Consider the following 26,238-nt stretch of genomic DNA (forward strand, 5'->3'; position numbering starts at 1 on the left):
GCCCCTCACCGACCCCCCACCCATCTGGCTGGAGCCATCGTGTCACTGGCTGCTGGCCCCTGGGCTGTGAGCACTCGCCGACATCGTCGGAACAGCTGTGCTGCGGCACCAGGACCACCACTGTCCTCCAGTGTGGTGGGCGGGCGTCCCCAGAAGACGGATGCGCAGGGCACCGCCGGCTGGCTTCCCGCAGCCCACAACTGCAAGCGCTGACCTGAACACAACTGGCCGATCCCACCGCGGCCTCCTACCAGTTAGAAGTCCCACTTAGGAGGGCGCCTGGGCCTTTTCAACCTGTGCTCAGATCCTTTTCTGGAGGGGAGATAGCAAACTGGCTCCTTCATGGGTGTGCAGACGCCTACTCAATTTCAGGGGGCGCCTGCGTGGCTCAGTTGGTTGAGCATCTGACTCTTGACTTCGGCTCAGGTTATGATCTCACGGTTGTGGGATTAAGCCCTGTGCTGGGCTCCGCGATCCGTGTTTCTGTCTCTTCCTCTCTTCCTCCCCCGGCTCTCTAATAAAATCTTTTTTTTTTTTTTAATTTATTTGAGAGAGAGAGATAGAACAAGAATACAAGCAGGAGGAGTGGGAGAGGGAGAAGCAGGCTTCCCGCTGAGCAGGGAGCCCGATGCGGGGCTCCATCCCAGGACCCTGGGATCATGACCTGAGCCGAAGGCAGACGCTTAACGACTGAGCCACCCAGGCGCCCCATAAATAAAATCTTTAAAAACAAATGTTCACTTCCACAGTGGCCCTAGAAGGCTCTGCCCCACTGAATGTTTCTCAGGGATGCTGCTGATGTTTGGTCCCGCCACTGGCTTTGGGGTGATGGTTAGCTAACATCCACTAGGAAGCCACGAAGCCTGAGGTCCATGCAGCTGCCTGTTTCTGGACTGTCACTTCTGTGGCCACCGGCTTATTTCCAATTATGTAGGCAAGTGGTGAACAGGCCACGTTTGGGAGGCTTCCATGTGAAGTGGGGCGGGGGAGTCCTCCAGTTGAGGGATGTGGGGTCGGCACTCTTGACCCTGACGCTTGGACAGTGACCGCCGGAACAGGTGGCAGGCAGCTCCCAAGCGACATTTGCCCTTCTGAGGAGCTGCGTGCTCACTGCCTTCAGCGATGTCCCAACAGGCATTGGGGCCGGGGACAGGCCGCACTTGGGGAGGCTGCAGGGTCACCCCAGCTGGTGCAGATGGGACAGTGAACCTCGACACAGCACTGACCAGAGCTCAGGGCCAGCCACCACTGTCCAGGTCCTCCAGGTCGGCAGTGGCCACAGCCCAGAGCCCTGCAGCCTGTGGGCAGCTCGTGTGGTCAGAGGGGGGCCGCTCTCCTGGCTTGTGCTTTTGAACTAGCATTTAAAACGGAAGGGCATGTGACACATGGCCCGTGTCTGCCAGGCCGCTGCAGGGGAAGCCTGAGGAAAGACCCCATAAAACGTGCTGAATTTGGACCCTCAGCGCATTTAGAAGCACAGGGCCTCAATCTCTCGGCCCCACTTTTTGTGCCTCTGGCTCAGCTCAGGGCACCTGCTCTCTAAATAAAACCAATGTACAGGTGGTGCTTACCTTTCTTCCCTACTTAGGGACACGTGGAGAATGAAGATGCTCTTCTGCTAAACATCCAGAGAACCCAGCACCAAGAGGCCTGACCTGTGCCTGGTGACGGGGGGTGGCCCAAGGGCATGACGCCTCGAGGCGAACAGTGCGGGGGTGAGGGGCCCCGGCTGCCTCTCTGGGGTCTGCCTGCTCGGGACGGGAAGCAGACACGCTCTGGCCAGCGAGGGGCCTGCTGGGCCAGGGCAGCTCAGACAGGAGGCCTACAGCAGGCCTCTGTGGAGGTCGCCCCAAGTCAAGGTCCACATGGCATAAATGCAGCCGCTTCTGACCCAGGAGAAAAACATCGTTGAAGGTAGAAGCTGTGCAAACGGCTGCTCTGGAAAGATGGTACCAACCGAGGGCTCGTCACCTTCCGGAAAATCACTACCTACCTAGAATAATGAAGTGTGGCACCTATGGATCCTTCAAGAATGACAGCCACCATCCAGAGGAGGAGCAGGAAACCCATTAGCTTCAGGTTAGAAACCGGGAAAAAGGAGACAGATGCCTCCCCTCTGACGGGCTGTCACTCCTGCGCGGGGCTGCCCCACCCGCGGCCGCCCAGGGCTCCCAGCAGCAGCTGGAGAGCACTCGAAGCTCTTCAAAGTCGCTTTCTTCATCTTTCCAGGTTCTATGTCAGGGCGGGAAGTTATGAAGCAGCCCGCCAGTCTGCTGTGCACATTTACTGATGCACCATAGAAACGCAAGGGACCCTTTGTGCCGCGAGGGTGAGAGAGCGCCACAGACACAGTTCTGGAGTGACGGCGCCCCTCACAGGTGCCAACGCCTTTCACCCCTCTGCAAACCTTATACCCGCTGCAAACACCCCCCCGCCGTGGCAACGAGCCACAGCCAGGATGCGTCACACGTGTGAGTCTGCAGGGAAGGACACTGTTTGAGGGGCTCGGCCTTGGCGACCCCTTCTGGCCACCAGAATGGCTTGTAGAGCTGACTTGGCCCTGAGGGGACAGACTGGGGACAGTCCTTTGTCCTGAGGGGCTGGGCGGTACTGATGCCAGCCTCGCCCCAGAGATGGGGCCACACTCCTGCCTGCCCCCCAGCCCTGGCCCCCCCTGCCTGGAGCTGGATCTGCCCAGGAATCCTCCAGAACCATCCTGAACTGGGTAGAGGAACGTGGCATGTGAGGCTCTGTTCTTGCCGTTAGTCCACGAGACGAAGCCTGATTTCTGAAAGGAGAGGCAAGCTGGGGGGGACTCCATATTTCAGAGGCAGAATTTAAGTCCGATCAGATCGTGAATAGGAGTGAATTTTCTAGCAAGTGGATACTTTTGGAAGAGTTGGCTAAAGATTTCATGCTTTAAATAAAATCATTTTAAACTGCATGCTCCCAATTATGAATCGTTTAGAAAATTGTTAATCTCTGTTGTAAGGATGTCCTTGGGCGCTGCAGGGAACAGGAAGTGACCTGTGTAACCTGTACACCCACACAGCGACCCTCCGTCCACGGCACTTTGTCACGGTGCTGGTTAATACTCAGTTACCACGGCAACCAGACTTCCTTGCCCCAGGTGTCCCCTGTTGCTCAGATCTGTGCAGGTGTCACCAGCTAGCCCGAAAACAAAACTCACAGCAATGACCTTAGCTAGCTTTACTAGTTTTGGATAAATATGAAAATGCTTCCTGTCAACGGAAATTAAATCTAGCAACAGAGATTTCTTAGGATTAATACATTCCAAATATTTAACATATATCAGGCTGAAGGGCATGATGCATTACCATTTCTTTGTTTTTTGTTTCCTGTGCATGAAAATTAACCGAAGCCCGTCTCAAAGTAACTTGTCAGAAGGCTGAGACGTGCTGGTCAGTGCTGTCCACGGGGCCGTCGGCCACAGCAGGGATATTCTGGATCTCCTGTGCCACCGAGTGCCCACTGGCCAGCTCAGGGTGCAAGGGACAGGTCTGGACCCTGCTCTCCGTCAACCCTGGGAGGCACGTCTGTTGAGAGACACCCTATGTCCATGGGCCCTACATGGAGTGGGCCTCATTTCAGCACTGCAGCGGAGTGAGCTCTTGCATCCATGCACACTGGGTCCCCGTGCCGATGGAAGTGGGGTCACCCTCATCCCACACAGTTCTGGAGAATGACCCATTTTCACTCTGCTTTTCTAGATCTTCCACACACTCAGTGAACATGGTTTCTGGGCATCATTGAAGCTGCTGATGGGCACACCCTTGTCACCAAAGCAGGGCAGGGCCTGGCTGATGTGCAAGGCTGCCGTGTCCAGTTATTGTATAAACATGCAAATCATGGGGAGGGTCAGCTCATCTGAGAACTAGGAAGGAGTCACACACTTCTCCAACCGGCACGCACCCAGGTCAGAGGTCAGGGCAGCACTGCAGCCTCATCCCCCCACATACACGGTCTCCACAGGGGGTCACTACATGGGCACAGCAGCGTTCTTCCTTGCCTTCCCATACAAGTCAGGACCAGCTTCACTCCCCTTCTAAAGGGAGTGCTTTCTGGCCCTCCAGTGAAGTGACAGGCAGCTCTGGGTCTGGAAGCCGGGAGGCCACCAAGGCACAGCACACCTCACAGACCCAACTCTGGGCAGCATGTACATTCCACGAGGCCACGGAGAGGAGAGGCGGGCATCAGTCACAGAACGAGGACCCCATGGGCACTGCCAGCAGCCAGTATTGCTCAGAAGTTGCATGCACAAAGGACTCTGGGGTGGTGGTCCGGTGAGGGGAAGGGCCAGTGATGTCCTCAGGCACCACATCCCTGATACCATTAGGGGAAGTTTCCAGAAACGTTTTTTTTGGAAGGATCAGTGCACAATGGAGGAGGGGTTTCAGCCAAGTCAGTTGACGTGAATCATCATAGAAAAACACCACATGAGTGACCCACAGAGACCTGCAGGGAGAGGGTGAAGCTAACCAGCACCCCGCCTACAGCCTCATCTACCCCTTTACTCCACCCTGGGCTCTCCTCCCTTGCTGGAGGCTCAAGCCCACCTTGGGTCTCTGTCCCCAGTACCCATTCCTGGGGCCCTTTGGTCAAGTCTCTGCTCAGATGCCACCTTCTCAGGGAGGCCTTCTCTGGACATAACATTTACAACTGGGCCTCAGTCTGTCCCGGCATGACCTACCAAACAACACACTCACCATGCCTCAGACTGCACATCTCACTTACTTCCCTTCTCCATTCATGCTGCACCCAGAATGCAAGCTCAGGAAGACATGGTGAAGCATCCATAGTAAATGTCTTCAGGATGTAAAGGAAAACATGCCCATAAGGCATAAACAGATAGGGAAACTGGGCAGAGAAACAGAACTATAAGAGAAGAACCAAACAGATTCTAGAACTGAAAAAGAAAATATCTGAAATTAAAATTTTACTAGATGAATGTAATAACAATTGGGAGGACAAAGAACAAAAAGGTAGTGAACCTGAAAATAGTTCAACTAAAGTTATTCAACCTGAAGAACAGAGATTTTTTTTTTTTAAAGATTCTATTTATTTATTTGACAGAGAGAGACACAGCGAGAGAGGGAACACAAGCAGAGGGAGTGGGAGAGGGAGAAGCAGGCTCCCCGCAGAGCAGGGAGCCTGATGCGGGACTCGATCCCAGGACCCTGGGATCATGACCTGAGCTGAAGGCAGTCGCTTAACCGACTGAGCCACCCAGGCGCCCAAGAACAGAGATTTTTAAAAAAAAGATTTTAGAGCACGAGCTGGGAAGGGGCAGAGGGGGAGAGGGGCAAGCAGACCCCACTGAGCACGGAGCCTGATGACCCTCAATCTCATGACCCTGAGATCGTGACCCAGGCGCCCCTAGATTTTTTTTTTTAAAGATTGAGTAACAAAAGAACAGACCCTCAGGAACTCGTGGAACATCATCAAAAGGTCCAAATATACATAATTGGAATCCTAGGAGGAGAGAAATGGGCAGAAAAAAACCTGAAAATATACTGGCAAAAATTATTCAAATGTGGTAAAAGATGTAAGTTACAGATTCAAGAACCTCAGAGAATCGTAAGCAAGACAGCATCCCAAAAATGCCACACAGAGACACAACATAGTCAAACTGCTATAAACCAAAGACAAAACCTCCTAAGCAGTCAGAGAAAAATAAGACATTACATTTGGAGAAACGACAGGATGAATGACAGCTGACTTCTTGTCAGAGACAATGGGGGTGAGGAAACAGTGAACCAAATACAGATCCTTCCACCTCATGCAACTATCTGTTCAGAGAGCAGAACTAAAAATCCATATGCTTTCAAACAGCAAGGTACCCAAATGCTTGCATAGAGGGGATGTTGAGACAATCAAAGATGTAAAGAGGGAACAGAGCATGCAAGCAATCCCTGCGCAAGTGTGAAAGGAACAAGCACCAAGCTCAATCAGCGGGACAGACCAGGCTGCCTGCCTGAGCAGCACAGAAGAGAACGCTGTTCACCACAGACTGTGCTTCAAAGGACCCAGAAACACAGCCACTTTCTTTTGGACATAAATGCAAGTGGGAATATTGTGACTTTAGTGCCTTCTATTAATAGCGATAAAGAGGTGCAAAAACACTCCACATGATTACAAATAACACCGCAGCCCATGAGAAAGCAAAAGAAGGTTCCCTAATATTAACCATCTAAGACCTGCTTTCATTTGGGCCATTTCGATTTCATTTTTCGGACATGCTGAGTCCTCCAGCTGTCATTCACAGTTAACAATGGCCCTTCCCCACAGGCCACCGAAATCAAGGATCCCTAGTGTGGAAATGGAAGGACACACTGTCTGCAGAGAGTTATCAACTGAGCAGGACTTCTGGAAAGTGAGCCAAGAAGCCAGGCATGAAGCAAACTTTCCCTCCTCGCAGAGAGCACGGGTGCAGACAGACCCAGCCTTAGAACAGAGTCCTAGCTTTACACACATGGGAGTGATGGGAATGTTCTACATCCTGATGGGAAGTTACACAGGTGTATGCATTTGTCAAACTCTGAAAGTATATACTGATGATCTGCACATCTCATTGTGAATTCTCTGTCGAGGGAAAAAAACCTGAGCACACACTAAGCTCTAGTTAATGACCTACGTGCTGAAGTTAATATTCAGAGCCAAGTACGTGGATATGTGACATTGACTTTCAAATGCATCAAAGTAGATGATGGATTGACAGATGGACAGAAAGATGAGGAGATTAACTATATAAAGGAAAAAATCTAGTAAACTATAAACTGTAGAAGCTAGATGGTCCATATATGGGTTTTTACTATACAATCCTTTAAGCTTTTTTGGTATGTTTGAAATTTTTCATAATGATATGATTTAAAATGTCCTATGTAACACTTAGCCACTGTAAAAATAAGAAAAAGAAAAGTTCTAAGACTTGACATAGAAAAAAATATGATTGCCTACACAGAAAGTTAAAAAAAAAAATCTACAGGAAATGAGCTCAACTATCAAGTGGCACTGGCAGCAATCACAAATGACATTAGAAGGAACCCTATAGGGCACTTAGGGACCAAGTGATTCTTCTGAAAGTTGACAAGACAAAGATTAAGTGTTCGATCTTGAGTTTTCCAGAGAAGCTAGATTTCACACAACCAAATAGTTGAAGTAAAGTTGCTTCGATTAAAAAAAAATCCCAGATAAATGCGAACAGAGTGACAGAATGAGAGCGTGTGCTCTGGGCGGGCCCTGGGGGGTGAGTCCAGGCACTCGCCAAGGCCACGGCCAGGGCCTTGGTGCTGCTGACAGAGAACTTTTTTTTAAAGATTTTATTTATTTGAGAGAGAGAATGAGATAGAGCATGAGAGGGGGGAGGGTCAGAGGGAGAAGCAGACTCCCCGCCGAGCAGGGAGCCCGATGCGGGACTCGATCCCGGGACTCCAGGATCATGACCTGAGCCGAAGGCAGTTGCTCAACCGACTGAGCCACCCAGGCGCCCGACAGAGAACTTTCTAATGGATGGATCAGGCTGGTAACAGCTGGTCCCTCAGCAATCTCACCACTGCAGAGAGCGGGGAAAGGCAGCCTGTGCTTTCTGACCGACAGCAACAGAAGTCCCAGCATCCATGACGCATCCCTGCCAAACGCCAGGCCTTCTCTGATGCCGCCTGGAGCCCGGTGGCTAGCCCACCAGCGACAGGCAGGGGACACCAGGGCTGGAGGTGGCCAGCTCCATTCCGGATGAGCCGTTCTGCTACAGAACCCTGTCTGGGAGCATGGGGGGCAGCCGGGGAGGCCGCAAGCGGCCACAGGAACATATCCGAGGCCTCATTCGGACACAGCAACTGTGGAGAAGCCGTACGAGGCGGCCAGCAACACCGGAACCTGCTAGAACCCCCACGATGTTTTCCAAGTGCTGCTATAAAAGGTGCCATCTTGGGCGCCTGGGTGGCTCAGTTGGTTAAGCGACTGCCTTTGGCTCAGGTCATGATCCTGGAGTCCCCGGATCGAGTCCCGCATCGGGCTCCCTGCTCGGCCGGGAGCCTGCTTCTGCCTCTGACCCTCCCCCCTCTCATGTGCTCTCTCTCTCTCATTCTCTCTGTCTCAAATAAATAAATAAAATCTAAATAAATAAATAAATAAATAAATAAATAAATAAATAAATAAATAAATAAATAAAATAAAAGGTGCCATCTTGCGCAGTGCACCAGGAAGCGGTGCACCCAGCATGGCAGACAGGGAGTCAGTCAGCCCAAGACTGGACCACTGCCTGTTAACAGGGACACCCTGAGACGGTGTGTGCTGCAAAGTTCTTGTAGTCAAAAGTTAAAGAAAAATAAGCAAGAAATTCTCCCATCTGCTGGGACATCTAGAACTGACTGCCAGCATGTTCACAAATGCTAACAAACTGTGAAAGGCAATGTTTTAAATTGCCATTTGTCCTAGAAGCCAATCTTACAGTGAGCATGGGAATAAGTCTTTTAAAAAGATATTTAAAATATTTAAAAAAATAAAAAGATATTTAAAAGCTTTGTAAAGAAAACCATTAAACTTTATAGAGAGACACACAAGTTTTTAAAAAACGCCAGCAGAATGAGCGTGCATTTTCCAGAAGAGGAAACCAGAAGAGCAGCTGAAAGCCAGGGTCTCTGGGAGCATGGTGAGTCTAGCCAAGCTATTCAGGTGTAACTCTAAAAACAATTTTTTCCCCCAAAAAGGAGATTGAGAGCGCCGCCCGTGGCCCCCTGACATGGAAGCCAGAACCGAGCAGAGCCTCGAGCTCCGCACTCATCACTGCCAGGGACGCTGCTCATCCCGCACACACCAGGCATGCAGGGCCTGAGGGAAGGGGAGGGAGGACCCAGGGTCCCGGTGCACAGCAGCCACGTTCTCTAAGAAGACTGAGGGTTCTGCTCCCGTTCAGTGACCACATAAGAGGGGGCGTCCTGCTCCCAAACCAAAGACCTCACATGTGCACATGCAAAGCCCCTGCCGCTCACACCCACCCCAGGCTCTGCCCCCGTTACTATTTTCATTGGGGATTATGACTGTAATTGCTGATTTTGGCACCATCAAAAGGGAAAAAAGGGGAGAGATTGTCCATTTACGGACACTGAGCCAACTGTCTTGATCCGGGTCTTGAAGCCAAGTGACTGAATGGTGGGGGCGAGCCTTCCCCAGCGAGAGCTGCATGAGGATGTCTGTTCTAAATGGCCAGCGCTTACCCTGCTGCCCTGTATGAACGGGCACTGTGCCGAGGCAGGCTGGGCCCAGACACCAAGTGAGAGCCTGGCACCGCACTGAGGCAGGACCTTCACGTGAGTCAACAGAACTACATACATGCTTAGAATTTAGGAAGGGGCCGAACCGTGGGGAGTCCAGAAGCTTCTGAGGCCTGGAGAGCCACTTGGCGTGGTGAGAATCACAGCTTCCTGTTTCCTGAGTCATTGCTTTCATCCCCCTGCCCTGGGCCTTTCTTGAGGCAGATCACACAGCTCTTACTCAGATGGAAGGTGGTTTCTTGCCATCAAAAAACACAAAATCTGAGACATAGCACAGAGCGAGTGGGCAGGAGGGTGGTAAACTCACCAGGCCTGACGAAGCACCAAGGGCCACACCATGCACGGCCCCTGTTCTGTGGATTGCCTCTGTAGACCCCACGGCATCAAATAACCTTGATTACAAAGTACTTTGTGTGCCCTCCTTTCCTCAGGCTCACGCCCACGCCCATGCCCACAGCTGGGCTTCATCAGGGGCTCCAGGAGACCATCTCCCTGCCTTATCAGCCCCTCCCTCCCTAATCCAGATGCTGCTTCCTAGATGACCGCTCTTCCAACCCTCAGCTCTCTCCACGCACCACGGGGGGGGGGGGGGGGGGCGCTCTCTCCATGCACCACCTGGGGGAGGGCTCTCTCCACGCACCACTGGGAAGGGGGGGGCTCTCTCCACGTACCATCAGGGGTTGGGGGAGAGTTTAGGCAGCAAGGCAGAGCACAGGACAACCTCGGACCGGACCGGCCGACAGGAGAGACAAATCCCAGAGTCCGTTCCCAGTCTCGACACCCTGCCGACCTCTGAAGACCTCCACTCCTCCCAAACCCCCAGCACGCGCAGGCCCCCCACAGCCCCCACACTCAGAACAGGCCCCTGAACGCCATCCATATCCCACTTCTAGCCATAAACACCATGAAGCCCCCAGTCCCAGGAAAGGAAGTGACTTTTCACCAAGCCAAAGACACCTGGCTGGCAGTGGGCCTCACAACACCCCTCAGCCAAAGCACTGCTGGCTCCCCTCTCCTGCCCTCCCTGTCCCCACCTGGGCTCCTCAAAGCCTTTTGGGAGCATGGTCTCCTTCTATGCTGTGCCCAGCTCACATCCATTCACCTTTGATCTAACACTGATTTCATTTTATTAGAACCCATTTATTAAAACTAATGTTATTAAAACAAATTTATTAATCCTTAATTGAGAGCAAAAATGCTCAGTGAAAATAAACTGGAACTAAGAAGAAAAGTTATCTGATCACCTAGAGATAAATCTAACTCCTTGATCATATACTTCAAAATAATTTTGAAAGATTTTTTCAGAAGCAAAAATGGAATACGGTACACATAGTTTAAAACCCATTTTAGGTGGCGCCTGGGTGGCTCAGTCGTTAAACGTCTGCCTTCGGCTCAGGTCATGATCCCAGGGTCCTGGGATCGAGCCCCACATTGGGCTCCCTGCTCGGCAGGAAGCCTGCTTCTCCCTCTCCCACTCCCCCTTGCTTGTGTTCCCTCTCTCGCTGTGTCTCTCTCTGTCAAATAAATAAACAAAATCTTAAAAAAAAAAAAACCCATTTTAATATATCTTAAGTATATTTTTGCATCATTAAATCATATTGTTTAGTAATCCACAGAGATGTAATTTTAGCTAATTCTCCATGGATGAACCTTTAAGTCTATTTCCATTTTCTCCTGCCGTAAACACAGTGATGCCCCCCTCGCAGTCTTTCTGCACACTCCTAACCCTGCTACAGAAAACCGTGACGTGGGGCTGGTGACCCATAGGCACACACACTTCGAAGATGCCAAACCATAACCATGTGGCCATACTGTCCTCCAGAGAGGTTGCGCTAACTGGTGTGCTCCCAGTGGGGCCCGGCTTCCCAGCCACCCCCAGGGCTGCCACAGACCATCCTCCCCAACGCCAGGTACACCACTTTCATGTCGGTCTAACAACTGTCTTCCATAACTACTGGCTGAATTACCTTACATGCTTTAACTACCTAAAACTGCTCGACGTACCGCTCGCTGTTTATGGCGGGTTTACAGTCTTTTATAAATGCCTCTATGGATGATAACAGCCCTCGAACATCAAGGTCGTCTCATGAGTTGTGTGGTTACTTTAGGGCACAAGATGAACATGCCTTCTTCAACCCTCACTGTGCTTACGGAGCAGATACATATGCAGGTAGGTCATACATAGAACGTAGGCATAACACAAATAGAACCCGTACATGTGTGTAAATTCTGGATGTTTATAAACAGGTTTATTTGTTATAGTTTCTTTTTTTTTAAGATTATATTTATTTATTTGACAGAGAGAGACACAGCGAGAGAGGGAACACAAGCAGGAGGAGTGGGAGAGGGAGAAGCAGGCTTCCCGCAGAGCAGGGAGCCCGATGTGGGGCTCGATCCCAGGACCCTGGGATCATGACCTGAGCCGAAGGCAGACGCTTAACGACTGAGCCACCCAGGTGCCCCTATTTGTTACAGTTTCTATTTGCCTTCCCCACACATCCTGCTTGGTCTTTTAAAGATTTACATGTGCTGAAATCTACTCTTTGTGCTGTATACTTCTCAGTGTTTATTTTTTAGAGCAGTGGTAGGTTCACAGCACACTGATGAGCAGTGGAGAGTCCCACAGACTCCTTGCCTCAGTTTCCACGATGTCGACACAGGTGCAGATTTGAGAAGCCCCATCACAGTCAGCATGCAGGCAGCCGGCTCCCCAGCCCCGGCCCAGGATCATGCCGTGGGGCTGCACCTGAGAGGGCTCCTCTCCTGCAGCGAGAGGCCTCTGAGGTTCATTCGGGTCCGAGGAGTGGCTCACGGCTTGTCAGTGGTGTGCTCTAAGTGTCCACCCACTTCCTGGCTCTGTCCACCTTGGGGCAGAAAAGCAGTGCCGCCCCATCAGTGACGAGCACACTCAGCACCCGGGCCGTGGTGTCTAACACTGTTCTCTGACAAGAACCAGGGCCCTGGGGAAAGAACTGAACCGAGGGCTGCAGAAGGGAAGTCACGAGATGGGTCTGCAGCTCCTGTAGGGCTGGGAAGTCGGGGTGGGGGGCCTCAACAAGGACATGGCAGCCAGCCTCGGGGCTCCCCACAGCCACGGCCGGGCAACGAGCAGTGTAGCGGTCCTGCTAGTGCCGGATCCTACTCTATGAGAATTGAAACAGTAGCCACAGCAACATAAACAAGCATTTGATAAATAAATGGGGGGAAAAGGACAGCTCTTCCATGAAGAGGAATTCCAAAGAAGGAATGGGAGGGAAATAGAAAATCACTTCCAGAACATCCCAGTAATCATGGCTGCAGGGAAGCCTAAATCAGTGGGCAAATCTTGAAGGAAAAAACAGGACAACTGCATAACCTCAAAAAAATCTCCCCCAATTTTTAATGACTATGTGGCTTTAATGTATATCCACAAATTGTTTGACACCCACCCTTTGGAGCAGCGTGGGACACAACCCAGAGCCCAACTCAGTGTGAGGACTGGCGAAGACGTGGAGTCAAGACATGAACCTTCCTCACAGAGGAATTCCCAACGATACGTGGAGATGCCCCTCCCGGGGTGGCGCTGAGTCCTCCCTCCCCTGGGACGCGGGCCGGGCCCGGTGACAGGCTTCCAGAGGACAGGGAACACACGGGAGGAGACACCTGGAAACACACCTTCACCAAGTGATCCAGGTCGGCATTGCCCGAGGTGAGTCATGTGGACTCGGGCACCCGATCTGGTAACAAGGGCACCTCGCCTCTGTGACCCATCTCATCCCGAGAAACACCAGACAAACCCAATGTGAGGGGCATCGGACCAAATATGGGACCAGAACTACTCAAAACGATCAAGGTCATGAAAAGCCAGGAAAGGCCTCCAGACTGCCACTCCAGACCAGAGGGGATGAAGGAGACAAGGCGGTGAAGTGCAGTGTGGCCCTGGGAGGGGCCCCTGGGTGGGAAGGGGCACTGGTGGGAAAGCTGGAGAAACCCAACCACAGTCTGGTTCGGTTGACAGCCCTGACCACAGTTATGTGCCACCTACAGGGATGCAGGGTGAAGGCTGATGAGGACTCTGCACTTCTCTCTGCAACATTTCTGTGATTCAGAAACTATGTCCAGATTACCTTTTAAAAAGTCCTGTTGACACCATTCCACCAGGTACAAGCTAGAGCCTCTGGTCAGCACCTGGCTCGCGAGACCTTGCCCCCGGACAGGCACGCACCTGACCATGATGAAGCAGACAGGGTCTCAGGGTCTCTGGCTTGGACAAGAGCCATGTCTCGCCCTGGCAACCTGGAAACAAAGTGTGGCCGTGCCACTGTTAATCCTGAGTTCACCCTGGCTGATGCCGAGGAGCACAGACCCCACGTGGGACCTCAGGCAGTGCCTCTTACTCCATGGTTGGTTTTCCATTTTGCGCTTTGCCTCTGGTTAGGTTTAATCGATAGCACTGTGGACATTTTGCTCAGTGCATCTCCTGTGTCCAGCGTTCCCACACCTGAGGCTGCCATGCCACGGAGGCCAACAAAGTCCCTGGGAATGGCTATATGTGCATCAACGCAACCATCTCTCAAAAACACCAGAACACATGCTGTAATTGTGCTAGTGGTCTGAGGTCAGAAGACATGTCATTGGGGGAAAAAAAAAACCTGATCAAAGTTTTCTCCATACAACATGTCATGCACCACACCAAGAATGGGCTCCTGAGCTGCTGGCGGTCTCAAGACGAGTGTGTGGCAACTTATACAAAACCCAGACCACTTGCCTCCTTGTGGCATCTGAGTGTAAACCCATGCGCAGGCTCACCATGGACCAGCCACGTTGTGATCAACCTCCCCCAACCTACGTGCTGCGGTGATGCTAGGGAACCCGCAAAGCCCCAGCCCTCATGGGAGGCAGGCAGGCAGATCAATGATACACCGACATACACATAAAAACCCACGTCAGATGGTGGTGAGTTGGAGAAAAACAAAGCCGGGCCTGGGGCTGGGTAGCACCTGCTGTCTAGGGGCTGGGCTCCACAGTGGGAGCAGCCAGTATGGAGGCCAGTAAGTGTGAACGGACGTGGCACAAAAATGTATCACAATCCTGTCTGCAGGTAAATCTCCTAAATGTTCAAAAGACATTCACTGAGGCTAAAGACAAATGGAAAACCAGCAATGCTCTACCTTGTCAAAGTTATTTAAACCTGAGACCAACCAACATGCCCATAACAAGTACAGGGATCTAAAAGAGCTATAAAGTTTTCAGTAAGAAAAGGACACAAACCATTAAGAAAAGACATGTTCTACGCACTTAGGAACTATTAACAGTACTAACACTGCTCCGGTATCAGTGTCTCCATTCAATGAGTCCACACAGACAAGAGCCGCTATTGTAACAGCAACAAAACATGGCTTCCTTGCTTAAAATTTCTGCGTTAAAATATCAAAGCATTTACAAAAGAAACTGGCACACAGCTGCTACTCCAGGGCTAACCTAACAATGCCTCTCCCTGTTACTGGCGTTGGCAAAGGTTAGGCTCGCTGACGCTGTGTTCCTCTTGCATCCAACAATGGGGCATTGGAGCCAGGAAGCTCCAGGGACACACACCAGATTCTGGAGGTTCCAGGCCGGCCAGTGGCTGCAATGGTGTCTGAGGAGACCAAAGCCCGTCTCTGGCCTCTCAGCTGTTCACTGTGATTCAGGACACATCAGTGTTTACCTGGCAGGGAAAGAGCATGGGGGCGATGCTTCATCTTGCCTCAGAGAGGCAACTGCTAATGCTGGACAAGTAAAGGGTAGGACTCATCTCACCAGTTGCTTTTAACTGTCTTTATATAAATGTGATCAAGACAAGGGCTTAAGGGGCACCTGGGTGGCTCAGTCATTAGGCGTCTGCCTTGGGCTCAGGTCATGATCCCAGGGTCCTGGGATCGAGTCCCGTATCGGGCTCCCTGCTCAGCGGGGAGCCTGCTTCTCCCTCTCCCACTCCCCGCTTGTGTTCCTGCTCTCCCTATCTCTCTGTCTCTGTCAAATAAATAAATAAATAAAATCTTAAAAACAAACAAACAAACAACAACAACAAAAAGACAAGGGCTTAAAAATGACCCTTCCTAAGAATGATGATCTAGAATATACATGGGGAAGAAGATAGTGGAAAAGTGGCTGTGTCTTTCAGCCTTACCCCTAGCACAACTGGGACCACCCTCTGTGAACCTTAGGATCTCTAGGATGGGAGGAAGGACAAATAAGTCAGTGGTACCCAATCTGGCAAAGAGCTAACCTGCCCCACAGTCTCCAAATCCAGAGGCCTATAAAGCATCCACTCCAGGTGGCTACAGTTCCCAAGCAGAAATCTCTGTGAAGTGGGGAAAAGGCACTGATAGATTATCTAACATGTCTGATTCAGTAAAAATAGTATTGGGAGGAGTCAAGCAGTTGTGTTGGTCAATTTGCAATGGAATGGTAAAGTATGATCAGAGATGAAAAACAAAGCAAACCAAAAAAGAAGAGGAAACTATTAACTCCAGGAAAAGCAGAGTTATTAGAAACAAGTAAGCACAATTCACTGTTGGCTCAGCAGCTGACATTTACACAATATAAAGATTAAACATGAGTTTCATAAATTATATTTGTGAAATAACTATACTGAGATGGTGAGGGAAAGAGAATTAGAGATGTGGGAGAGTAATCCTTATCATTCATAATAGGAAGGATATAAAGTCTAAAAGTGTATACCAAGAATAATCTACATAAATGTATTATTCAAAAATACAGAGGTAAATACCAGCAGTGGTAGAAGGAGTAAAGGAGTTGCTCTGGGAAACAGAATGGGGTGAGCAGAGGTAAAAGAAGATACTGCTATTTTTTGTTGTTGTTGTTGTTGTTAGAAGCTGTGTAATACAATTTCTAATCTCTGCACATCTATTTTTTTATATAATTAAAAGAACAACCTGCAGGCCCACTTATCTGCTCATAATGTACTAAAATCAGAAACTGGTCGACAAAAGGTCACCTATAAAACCCTGAGGGCTTAGGATTTTTGAAGCTCATCTCTAAACAGCACTTGGACCAAAGAAACATCAGCGCTAATGATTACAAAACTACCCTATGTGGGACTCCTGGGTGGCTGAGCCGGTTAAACGTCTGCCTTTGGCTCAGGTCACGATCCCAGGGTCCTGGGATAGAGTCCCATATCGGGCTCCTTGCTCAGCGGGGAGCCTGCTTCTCCTTCCCCCTGCTTATGCTCCCTCTCTCCCAGACAAATAAATACATAAAATCTTAAAAAAAACAAAAAAACAAAAAAAACGACACTATGTGCCATTGTCAAAAAGATACTAGAATCTCAGCTGACAGTGTGAGTGGGCCAGGGACACAGTCAGATGAGAGTGGTGACCTGCCTCCATGATTTCATTAGCAGCCAAGAGAAGATGGAAAATTAATGAGTTAAACAATCAACTCAAAATCTTAGAAAATAATAAACCCCTTCCTCCCAGAAAGAGGAAACAACATATAAAGAGTACAAATTAATGAGCTAGAACACATTTTTTAAAAAAATCAGATAAAACCACTTATTTGAAAAGACCCATGATAGTTTCAACCACAGGAATAAAGGAGGGAACAGACAAGCACTCAGCATTGCCCAGGAGTTGAGCTAGAACTACAGCTGGGGGTGGGGGTGGAAAGGCCACTCCTAACAGCATGTAGCCATGATGGCAACAGTGGGAGGGTGGAAGGGAGAGCATGTGGCAGGCAGACCTGGCCACAGGGACTTGCAGCAAGTTTCCAGAAAACGGGGTGGTAACAAAACTGTGTTTTTCAACCCCTAGGGCACCAGCACCCAGGAGACAGCAGTTCATCAACCGTGATGTTACTGTGACTGATGTGGACTGACAAGAAATGCTATATATATTAATTCCAAAGCACATTCTTTGCCACATTTAGTCTGTAGTGACTATCCTGTTCGAAAGTAGTATTAAGTTGGATACAAATCATTTTTCACATTTATGTTTCAAGTTACTGGAAATAAATCCAAAAGCCAAAAAAGCAAATGTCTAAGATCCACATCTATACAATTTAATAAAAGTTAATTTAGAAGCAGTTCAGACAAAAGCCACCCAAATAGATTCAGAACTAGAAGTATGAATTAAAACAACAAAATGCTTCTTCACTATTCTAGAATTCTGCATACTAAAGAGATAAGCAAGTTTTAGAAATGGAAATGGATAGCTAGATGTGATGGGAGAAATTGAGAATAAGCAAAATGTTACTGATCATGTAAGAAAAAAAGGTCTTTAAAATATATTTCCTTGTAGGTCCAACCAAAGAATTTTCACCAGATAGTCCTGAGTGAAAACAGAGAATGGCAGATATGCAGGTAACACAGCCCCATTCAGGTGCACGGTGACCTTAACCTGAGTGCGTGCGCGCATGTCCACATTTGCACACAGCTCTGAGGAAGCATGAGGATAAGAGACGGTATAAGGTAGGGGGTTAACAGGGGAGGGAGGAGCAAATGTTAGATGGAAAAAGGCAGCATGTTCAGTGTGCGCACACACAAGGAAGAAGAACCCAGTACCGTGAGAGACTCCCCTACGGGCCCCCAGCACCCCAGACCTGACTTCTCCCCCTCCACATGCTAGTCCCCTGGGGACGACTGTGCCAAGTGGGTCACAGCCAGGAGTGCCGGCCGCTCCTTGTGGGGAGGGTGCCTTGGGTGACCCCCAAGCCCCAGCCCCTCCCTGATTGCTCCTTTTCTCCAGCAACAGGAAGTCTCCCTGCACAGGAGTTCCCAGTGAGCAGAGGAGGGAACTGTGGTATGCAGACAGAGACAGCAGGGCAAAGAGAGGAAGGCGCGGGGTGGGGGTGGGGAGAAGGAGGCAAGAATACTCCCTGCAGATCAGGACCGACCCCAAGACCCTGGTTGAGAAAGCACCAGAAATTTCAGACACGACAGGCTGATGGCTGTCAGGCTCTGGGCCCCTGTCTCAGGCTGTCACAGCCAACCAGGACTGCTCACACTGAATGTGTGGCAGAAGCCATTCAAGATTGTTTTTCTCACTTTGGAAATGAGATCTCTGCTAGTGGAGATGGTTTACAGCCCATGCATGTCACACGGCAGCTCTGGAAATCACTGGATACAGGCTTCTATGTCCTTCCTAAGGACGTGAGCAGACAAGAGACCAAATCCCAACAGTGCCGAGGGGCCCCCCTCATTCCCAGGCAGGAGGGAGGAAGGGTGCCAGGTGAGACCTGCGGGGGGCCGTGCATGGAGAGTGGCTGCTCAAGCCTGAGCACCCAGGAAACAGCAGGGAAAGACTCCCCTGAAAGGGTGCACAGCCGAGCGAGCTCCCAAGATAGGGCAGGCCAGGCTGCCTCTGATTATGGGAATAATTTGATTAAAAGAAACTGCTTTCTTGGACATGGGGGCTGGGAGGGGAATTAGATGAACCATAAATTAAAGCAGAGGATATGAGAACCAGGCCAAGTGCAGGGCTGGGGCCACAAGGGTCTGGAAATGGTTTGGTGGGACCTGCTGCAGCCGAATCCGCCTGGACTCCGTGGCTGCCTAATCGCTTCCTGTAGGCAGGCTCTGCTCCAGCACTAATAGGTTTTAATAAAAACTTCCAATTGGACCAGTAAACCCCTCATTAAGCTGTTTTTAAAGCATGAATTTAAGAGCAGCAAGGGTAAGGGGTCACAGGCAACATTTAATTCACAACGGCTGGCGGGAGGTGCTGCTGGGACAGACCCCGGGGTTCAAGAGTCCAGGCCCCATTAACATCGATGCCAGCACTGGACCTGCCTGAAAATGAGACTTAATAAGGCAGCAGCAAGAGCATCCCTCTGGACAAGAGGAGAGTGCCGAACACCCAAAGAGGCTGCTTCTCCCCTGTGTCTCCCAAGTACAGGCACAGCCGGCTTCTATGAGGCCCTGCAGCAAAGCATCTGCCCTCCATGCCCTGCACAGCAGGTGTGCGCCCCACCTGCACCCCTGCTCCCTGCCAGACACCGACTGCGCAGGACCAGCACCTGCCCGCCTATCCCCGCACCTCACCCACAGAGCTGCTGCTGCTAGCCAGCCCTCTAAGCCTCCCTGAGATCTCTGTCAGTCCCCAGTCTCCTCCAGGGTTCTGCTCCCTGACTCAGCGGTTCGCAGCCGGGCCTACTGACACCTGCCAGCCCAAGGACTAGCTGACACTCAGCATTGAGCACAGCAGGGTCAATCAATAGTTCCCAGAGCCTCTTACTGAAACCAGGGGTCCCTAAAGCCTCCAATTCTCTGCCAGATGGGCCCGCAGTGAAAACAGAATGCTCTTTTCCCACAAAGGAATGTCCCCAGGCATGGAGTCCCCCCGGAATCCTTCTGTCAGACCCCTCACGCCCCAGGGACCAGGAAGGGGTGCCCAGGCTCCCTGTCTAACCAAGGAGGATCTGTGCTTCGTTGCTTCCCGCGTTCAAGCACCCTCTGAGATTTCAATCTGTCATCCTGTGTTTGAAAAAAAGCAAAGCATACGTGGCCCTGAAGCTCCCTCCAGCCCGCTGGTGCAAACCAAACGTCTGAGACACATGCAGGGGGCAGGGCTTATATTGGTGTTTACCTCAGTTCCCCGCCCTCAGCTGGGCTGCCGGACCTCAGAAGGGACCAGATTTCCATGACCCCTCAACAAAGGACCTTCTGAACCATGATAGCACCAAAAAACAAACAAACCCCACGCAGAAGCAAGAGTGATGAAAACCTATGGAAATACCATCCCATGAAGGAAAATTTGAGCGTAAACCAAACGCACTCATGTAACACGTTGCGCCCTTCTGAAGGGCAAAGTTCCAGAAGCTCCTGACAGAAGATCAGTGTCAGGGGAGGTGGAGACCCGGGACCTGCCTGGGAGACCACATGGAGGCCAACACCTGCACACACTGAGGTCCCTCGAGCTAAAATCATAATTGAAGTTACGTGATACTCTTCAGGACTGGAAACACTCCAGAAGCCTCAGGGGCCTTGAAACACAGGAGGGGCCTCAGCAAAGCACCCATCCTCCTCGTATGTGGAAGGGGGCACAAGGACCTCTGCGATGGCTCAGCTCCTGGCCGCAGGGACCGTCCCCCCCGCGGCCGCCAGCCAGCCTTGCCTGGAGCTCTCGGCCACACCAGGCCAGCGGGGGGCCTGCCTCTGCAGAAACATCTGGGATTAAGTTGCAGGACTCAGCCCCAAGAAAGGACTGTGGGGCTCTCTGTGGGTCCCAACCTCACTGAACACAGGTGGCCATCAGCACTCAGGCAATGTTGGGAGGCCATGGGCTAAGAGCAGCCCCTTCCGGGCAAAAAGGACTAGAAGCAGCAGCTGGGCGGGGCCTGTTGGTTCCTCCGCTGCTTTCAAGGACAGAGTGAAGTCGGAGCAAGTCCCCCACCCTGAGCTCATGAGTATCAAAAAGCACACCTTCTGCAGGGGAGCAGGAAACGGTCAGCACTCAGCAGGGACTTGAATTAATTACATTTAGACCCATCTTTGAAGTAGAAGTTACCAAACCAGTGGCCTTCAAAGTGCAGCCACACTGAACGCTTCAGCAGAGACACCACCCGCAAGGCAACTTCGTAACGCGCCCTGTGCTCGTCCCGCATTCCAGAGCAAACAGCCCCATTCACGTGGCCGTCACCTTACCCGGCAGTCCCACCCGGCGGCAAAAGGGCACTTGAGACCCCAGGGTGCAGGTGCAACTCACACTGTAGAGGGGACCCCTTATGACAGCAGGAAATGTTCCAGAAACCCAGATACCCTGAGAAACGCATGGTCATTCTGAACAAAGGGAAGGTGCCTGGAAAGGGGGCTTGGTGGTGCAGCCCTCTTCCCAAACTGAGAGGAGTTATACTTCACCCACCATGTCCTTCAAGGGTCTGAGAAGGCAGCTGCTTGAGTCCCCAGAAGAAAACAGACATGCCCCCTGGAGTCCTAGCCATGAGTCCACAGAAGTTTCCACAGCAGCAGAAGGGGGCTGTGACGCGTGGGCCCAGCAGGGCTACTGAGCACCTGCCACGGCACAGATGTGGCTATGGGGCCGCACGTGGGCTCACCTGGCTCTCATGAACCCGCCCCCGCCGTGGCTACTGACCCCGGTGTGGAGGTAGCCTCGGCTCAGACAGCCCTGCGAACCCCTGCCCCAAAGGTGTCTCCTGAGTTAGGTCTCCCTGCTGTGTCTGCCACCACATCTGTCCCCTCACAGACACAGGCCAGTGGCTGATCTGGTGCTAATTTATGCTAACTGCCCCGGATGCAGTGCATCAGAGCACAGGGGTCTCTGCCACCCAGAAAGGGAGTGAGGATGTGACGGTTTCTTGGTCCTAACAACTGGAAAAACACAATAGATTTTAGCAAGAGAGGGAGAAGGCAGGTTTCTTGGAGGAGGATCTTGAGGTCACACGAACCCTAATCAGAGGAGTGGCATGCTCTTGCTGACCATGAACCTCACTCCAGAACTCACAGCTGGTCCTTTCCTTGTCGCAGCCGCACGGAGCTGACTGCTTAGACGCGCTACTGCCCTGACAAGCGGGACGAGAAAACAGATCCTGAGATCACTGAATTGCTTGCTTCTGGCTTCAGACAAAAGCACAAACCTGAGCTGGAAGACCACGCATGGGCACGGCTGACCAGGAAGGCGTGGCCTCTCGGGACGCCGAGGGTGGCCCCGCTGCGAGGCGGCTGCGTCCAGCTGGCTAAGAAGTTGGTGAGGGACATGGGCCCACGACAAATGAATAGCTTCACTTGCAATTTCAAATTTAGCTTGCTTTCTCACTACGTTTTCAGGTAACCAGGAATCAGGGAAAAGTCTGTATTTACCCTCCTCTTAATAAACTGCGATAATCTTCCTTTCGTTGAGTTGATGCAACCTCTGACATCGGGCCCCTCTTGCCTGAAGACCCCGTCAGCACTCCGGGAAGACCACCGAGGAGAGCCTGGCGTGCCTTCTCAGGGAAGGCGTTGTGCTGGCTGACCGAGGAGTCTTCCCTCCGCTCTGGTGCCGAGGGGCTGCCGGCTGCAGGGAAGATTTTCTCATCCTGCTGGTTTTCACCCCTTTGACATATATAGGAGGGTATGGGATGGTCTCTAAAATTCCTGGATCTGTGGCATGTACCTTTCATTTTTAGAAAGTTCTTGGCTTTTATTCCTTTAAACGTTCTTCTGCCTGTCATCTGTCTCTCCTCCAGTCTCCGATGCTCCCCTCTTTCCTTTCCCGACTCCATGTCGCGGCGGGCACCTCCAGGCTGTCTGTTTGCCTGGCTGCAGGCCCAGCAAGGATGCCCTGCTCGCAGTGCCTCCTTCTGGCCCATCTTTCTAGCTTCTCTGTGGGCTGGGACCCCTGACAGACCCCTTCCTGTATTTCAGAGCCCTTACCTGATGGTTCCAACATCGGGGTCACCCCCATTGACTGCTGCATCTCTTGACAATCCACTGTCAGCAGGTACATTTTTTTTCTTGGGTGTATGTCTAGAATTTTTTATGTCAAACATTGTGTACAAAAACAGTAGTTCATGAAGGGACATAACCACCCAGAAACGAGCAATTGCAGTGAGGCTGCAGTCAGGTGGGATGGGGTGCTGGGAATGGGGCCATAACGGCCAAAACAGGCTGTGCTTGGGTTTGTGGCTGCCATCAGTGCCCTCCGTGACCGTGACCACAGGCTGCTACTGCCTCCAGCATGGGGCCTGGGAGCAGGCTCTCTCACCGTCGCACCCCTGCCTGCCCACCCGCCTGCCTTCCTGCCCTCCTGCCTGTGGGCCGCCGTGTCAGCACAGGGTGGGAGAAGGTGCTCTCAGCCCCTGGCCCAGCTTCACCCGCAGCCTTGGGGTGGCCCTTCCTAGCACTCCTGCCGACCCCCTTCGCCCCACTCGGCAACAGCCCAGGCTGTGTGGATACACAATCGGGGGCCCTTGTCTGGGACACAGCCTCTGCTTCTTCCTGAGTGGCTCCCGGCTTCTGCTCCTTGTATGAGCGGGGAGCGGGGTCTGTGGGCAGTCACTCCCCTCCTGCCCGTGCCCCCAGGGAGACCCTCCTGGCCTCCTGCCCTGCCCCAGGACTTCTCAAACAGGGAGACCAGCAGACCAGAGGCGGAGCTGCCGCATCTGGGACAGTTGTTGGGGGGCCTCTCCTTGCCCTCTCGCCCCCAGGGCTTGGCCCAATGTGAAAGGTGAAACCAGTCACGGCCCCACCCTCCTGAGCCAGTGCTGGGCATTCTGACCCTGCGGCTGCTCCACAGACTCGCTGGGGTCCTGACATCACTCTGCCCCTGCTCTCTGTCGGATGGGAGAGCAACCCCACGTGACGGGATCCCTTCTCAGTGTCAGCCTTGCTGATGGCCAGGACGTGGCTGCTGGGCCTTGCAGTGTCCCCCGTGCACGTGACAGGACACGTTACCGGTTACCTGGGTGAGCCGCTCGTTACCACCTCCTGAGCCAGGGGCCAGGCGGCGCCGCTCAGGCCATCCTCGCCTGTCCCCCTTCTCCGTCCTGCTGCTTTACCCCTGGGGGTCGGTGCTCCTACCCCTACCGGGAACTGCCGGTCCCCTCTAATTCCTCCACTCTCTCCCGTCACGGGCTCTCAGCTCGGAGTGTCTTCCTGACGCAAGCCTCTGGACACGTCCCGGTGGTGCTGGGTCCTCAGCTCCGTCTGCCGGCAGACGCTCTTCTAGTGATTGCTCGAGGGACTACAGTGCACGTGCTCAGCCTTCCGTAACTCTCCTTCCCATTGTGCAGCCTCGCAGGAAGCCTGGGTGGCCTCGGTTTCAGCTCAGGCCCCGGTCTCAGGGTCGTGGGATCAAGCCCTGTGTCAGGCTCTGCGCTCAGTCCCAAGTCTGCTAAGTGTCTCTCTCCCTCTGCCCCTCCCTGCCTGCATGCGCAATCTCTCAAATAATAAATAAATCTTTAAAGAAAAAAAAAGGCAGGGGGAGCCTGGGTGGCGCAGTTGTTTGACCATCTGACTCTTGATCTTGGCTCAAGTTGTGATCTCAGGGTCCTGAGGTTGAGCCCTGTATCAGGCTCCGTGCTAGAGGGGAGTCTGCTTCAGGATTCCCTCTCTCCCACTGCCCCTCCCCGCCCTGCACTCGTGCACACACACTGTCTCTCTCATATAAATAAATAATATATTTTTAAAAAGTTGTGCAGCTTCACATAAGGCATGGAAACCCGCAACCATGTGGGCCCACCCGCCGTGCTCCCTCAGTCTGTCAGGTGTGTCTGATCTGGGAGCACCATGAATCTCAGAGGGCAAACAACCTATTTCACTTTAAACGATCAGGTGTACTGTCAAGAAAGTAAAGAGGAGGAATGGAGGCTTCCACGCTGACCTGCAGATTCCCGCTCTCCGAGCTCAGCACTCCTGCCGGAAGCCCGGCTTTCCCTCCCATCCCTCCCGTGTGGCCTGGAGCTCAGCACTGGTGCCCCAAGCCTCTGGACACTGAGTTCTCTCACTCCCCTGAATCTGAAGCCTCCATCCCCACACAGGGTCCAGGTTCCCATGTCAGCACCGAGGTGCACGGGCCCACTGCTCCTGAGCACTCAGGGCCATGTCCCTGTTTTCTCCTACTGCTTTCAAAATGCTCCCTTTCCCCTGGGTTTTCAGCAGCATGTGGACGACCTGGGAGGCACAGCCTCTTCCCGTTCATGCTGTGCGAGGTTCACTGGGCTATCTGGGTCTGACATCTGTGTCTTGTACCACATCTGGAAACTTCAGCCACCTGTCCCCTCTCCCCAGGGCTCCATACACATGCCACCAACCTCTGAGCTCTCCCCACGGGCGCCTGAACTCTGCGTGGCCTGGGTGGCCTCCAAGACCCCCTCCATCCCCCACTGTCACCCCCACCCTGCCGGCCAGCCCATCCAGGGAGTCTTTCATTTCAAATGCTGTATTTTCCACTTGGTTCTTTTCTCATCTTATCAGTTTCTCTCCTGAGAGCTCGTTTTCATTCATTAGGGCCTCATGCCCAGTCACGCAAGCTGTGCTAGACCCTGGGGACTCCTCGTGTGGTTGGGGAGTCTGCCTGGGTACCAGGGGTGTTGGGCTGTGGGGCATGTGGGTTGTCATGACACCAGGAGCAAGCAGTCGTCTCTGTGGTATCAGCATGTAGGTGGTTTGACCCAAAGGGAAGCTGTGCCGTGCCCAGCCCTGTCCACTTGGGGGCTGTCCTCTGCTCACCCCCGCCACAGCCTCGTGCCCACTGCCCACTCGTTTCTGAACAAACCCTACTCCACATGGTCATTCTGGGTGCACCATTCCCCACAGAGCACAGGCTGGGGGAAGCTGAAGTCCTCCCCTTACCAAACCAACCAGGAACCTGACCGCCTCTGGGCTGTCCGCCAGTGTTAGCCCCGGGCGAGCCCCTCCACAGCGTGTGGAACTTGGCACGGCCTAGAGTGGGGAGGGGCTGGCCTGCAGGATGGCCTGCCCTTCACCCAAGGCACAGAACTGGTCCATGACAACACTGTGTGGTCACTGCTGTGGGACTATTCATCGCAGCTGTGTGGAGACTACCATCTACACAAACACACCTGAACATCACCAGTCTCCTTGTCTGCACTGGTCCACCACTCTGGGCAAGGAAGCCAGCGTGGGCCACAATTCCAGGTTAAATAACAGACATCAGACAACACGGTCACACCTGCTAAGCTGATGACAGCGGCTCAGGCAAGGAGAAAAGCAGAAAAAGCGCATGAATACATACCCCACATACAATGCTAAACTCCCACGGAGTATGTTTCTGATTTTCACTTACCAAATGAATACCTAAAAAACAAAAGGAGAAAAATGTATTAAAATTTTGCCTTGCTGGGGTGCCTGGGTGGCTCAGTTGGTTACGTGTCTGCCTTCAGCTCAGGTCATGATCCCAGGGTCCTAGGATCGAGCCCCATGTCGGGCTCCCTGCTCAGTGGTGAGTCTGCTTCTCCCTCTGCCTCTGCCCCTCCCCCGATCGTGCTTGCTCTCTCTCTCTCTCTG

At 52.2% G+C, this 26,238-nt stretch overlaps 1 protein-coding gene across 7 annotated transcripts in view; it reads right to left on the reverse strand.

Moving 5' to 3' along the window:
* LMF1 (lipase maturation factor 1) overlaps positions 1–26,238 on the reverse strand; it is a 96,995-nt gene that overhangs the window by 51,623 nt on the left and 19,134 nt on the right. For all 7 annotated transcript variants that reach the window (XM_064592276.1, XM_064592275.1, XM_064592273.1 and 4 more), the window contains exon 3: positions 26,018–26,028. In XM_064592276.1, coding sequence (XP_064448346.1) covers positions 26,018–26,028 — 11 coding nt within the window. The remainder of the gene's footprint in view (positions 1–26,017; positions 26,029–26,238) is intronic.

This window comes from Mirounga angustirostris, unplaced genomic scaffold (genome assembly GCF_029215605.1).
Source record: "Mirounga angustirostris isolate CCGP_5_RB_7025 unplaced genomic scaffold, mMirAng1.0.hap1 SCAF_5, whole genome shotgun sequence".
Classification (NCBI taxonomy): Eukaryota; Metazoa; Chordata; class Mammalia; order Carnivora; family Phocidae; genus Mirounga; species Mirounga angustirostris.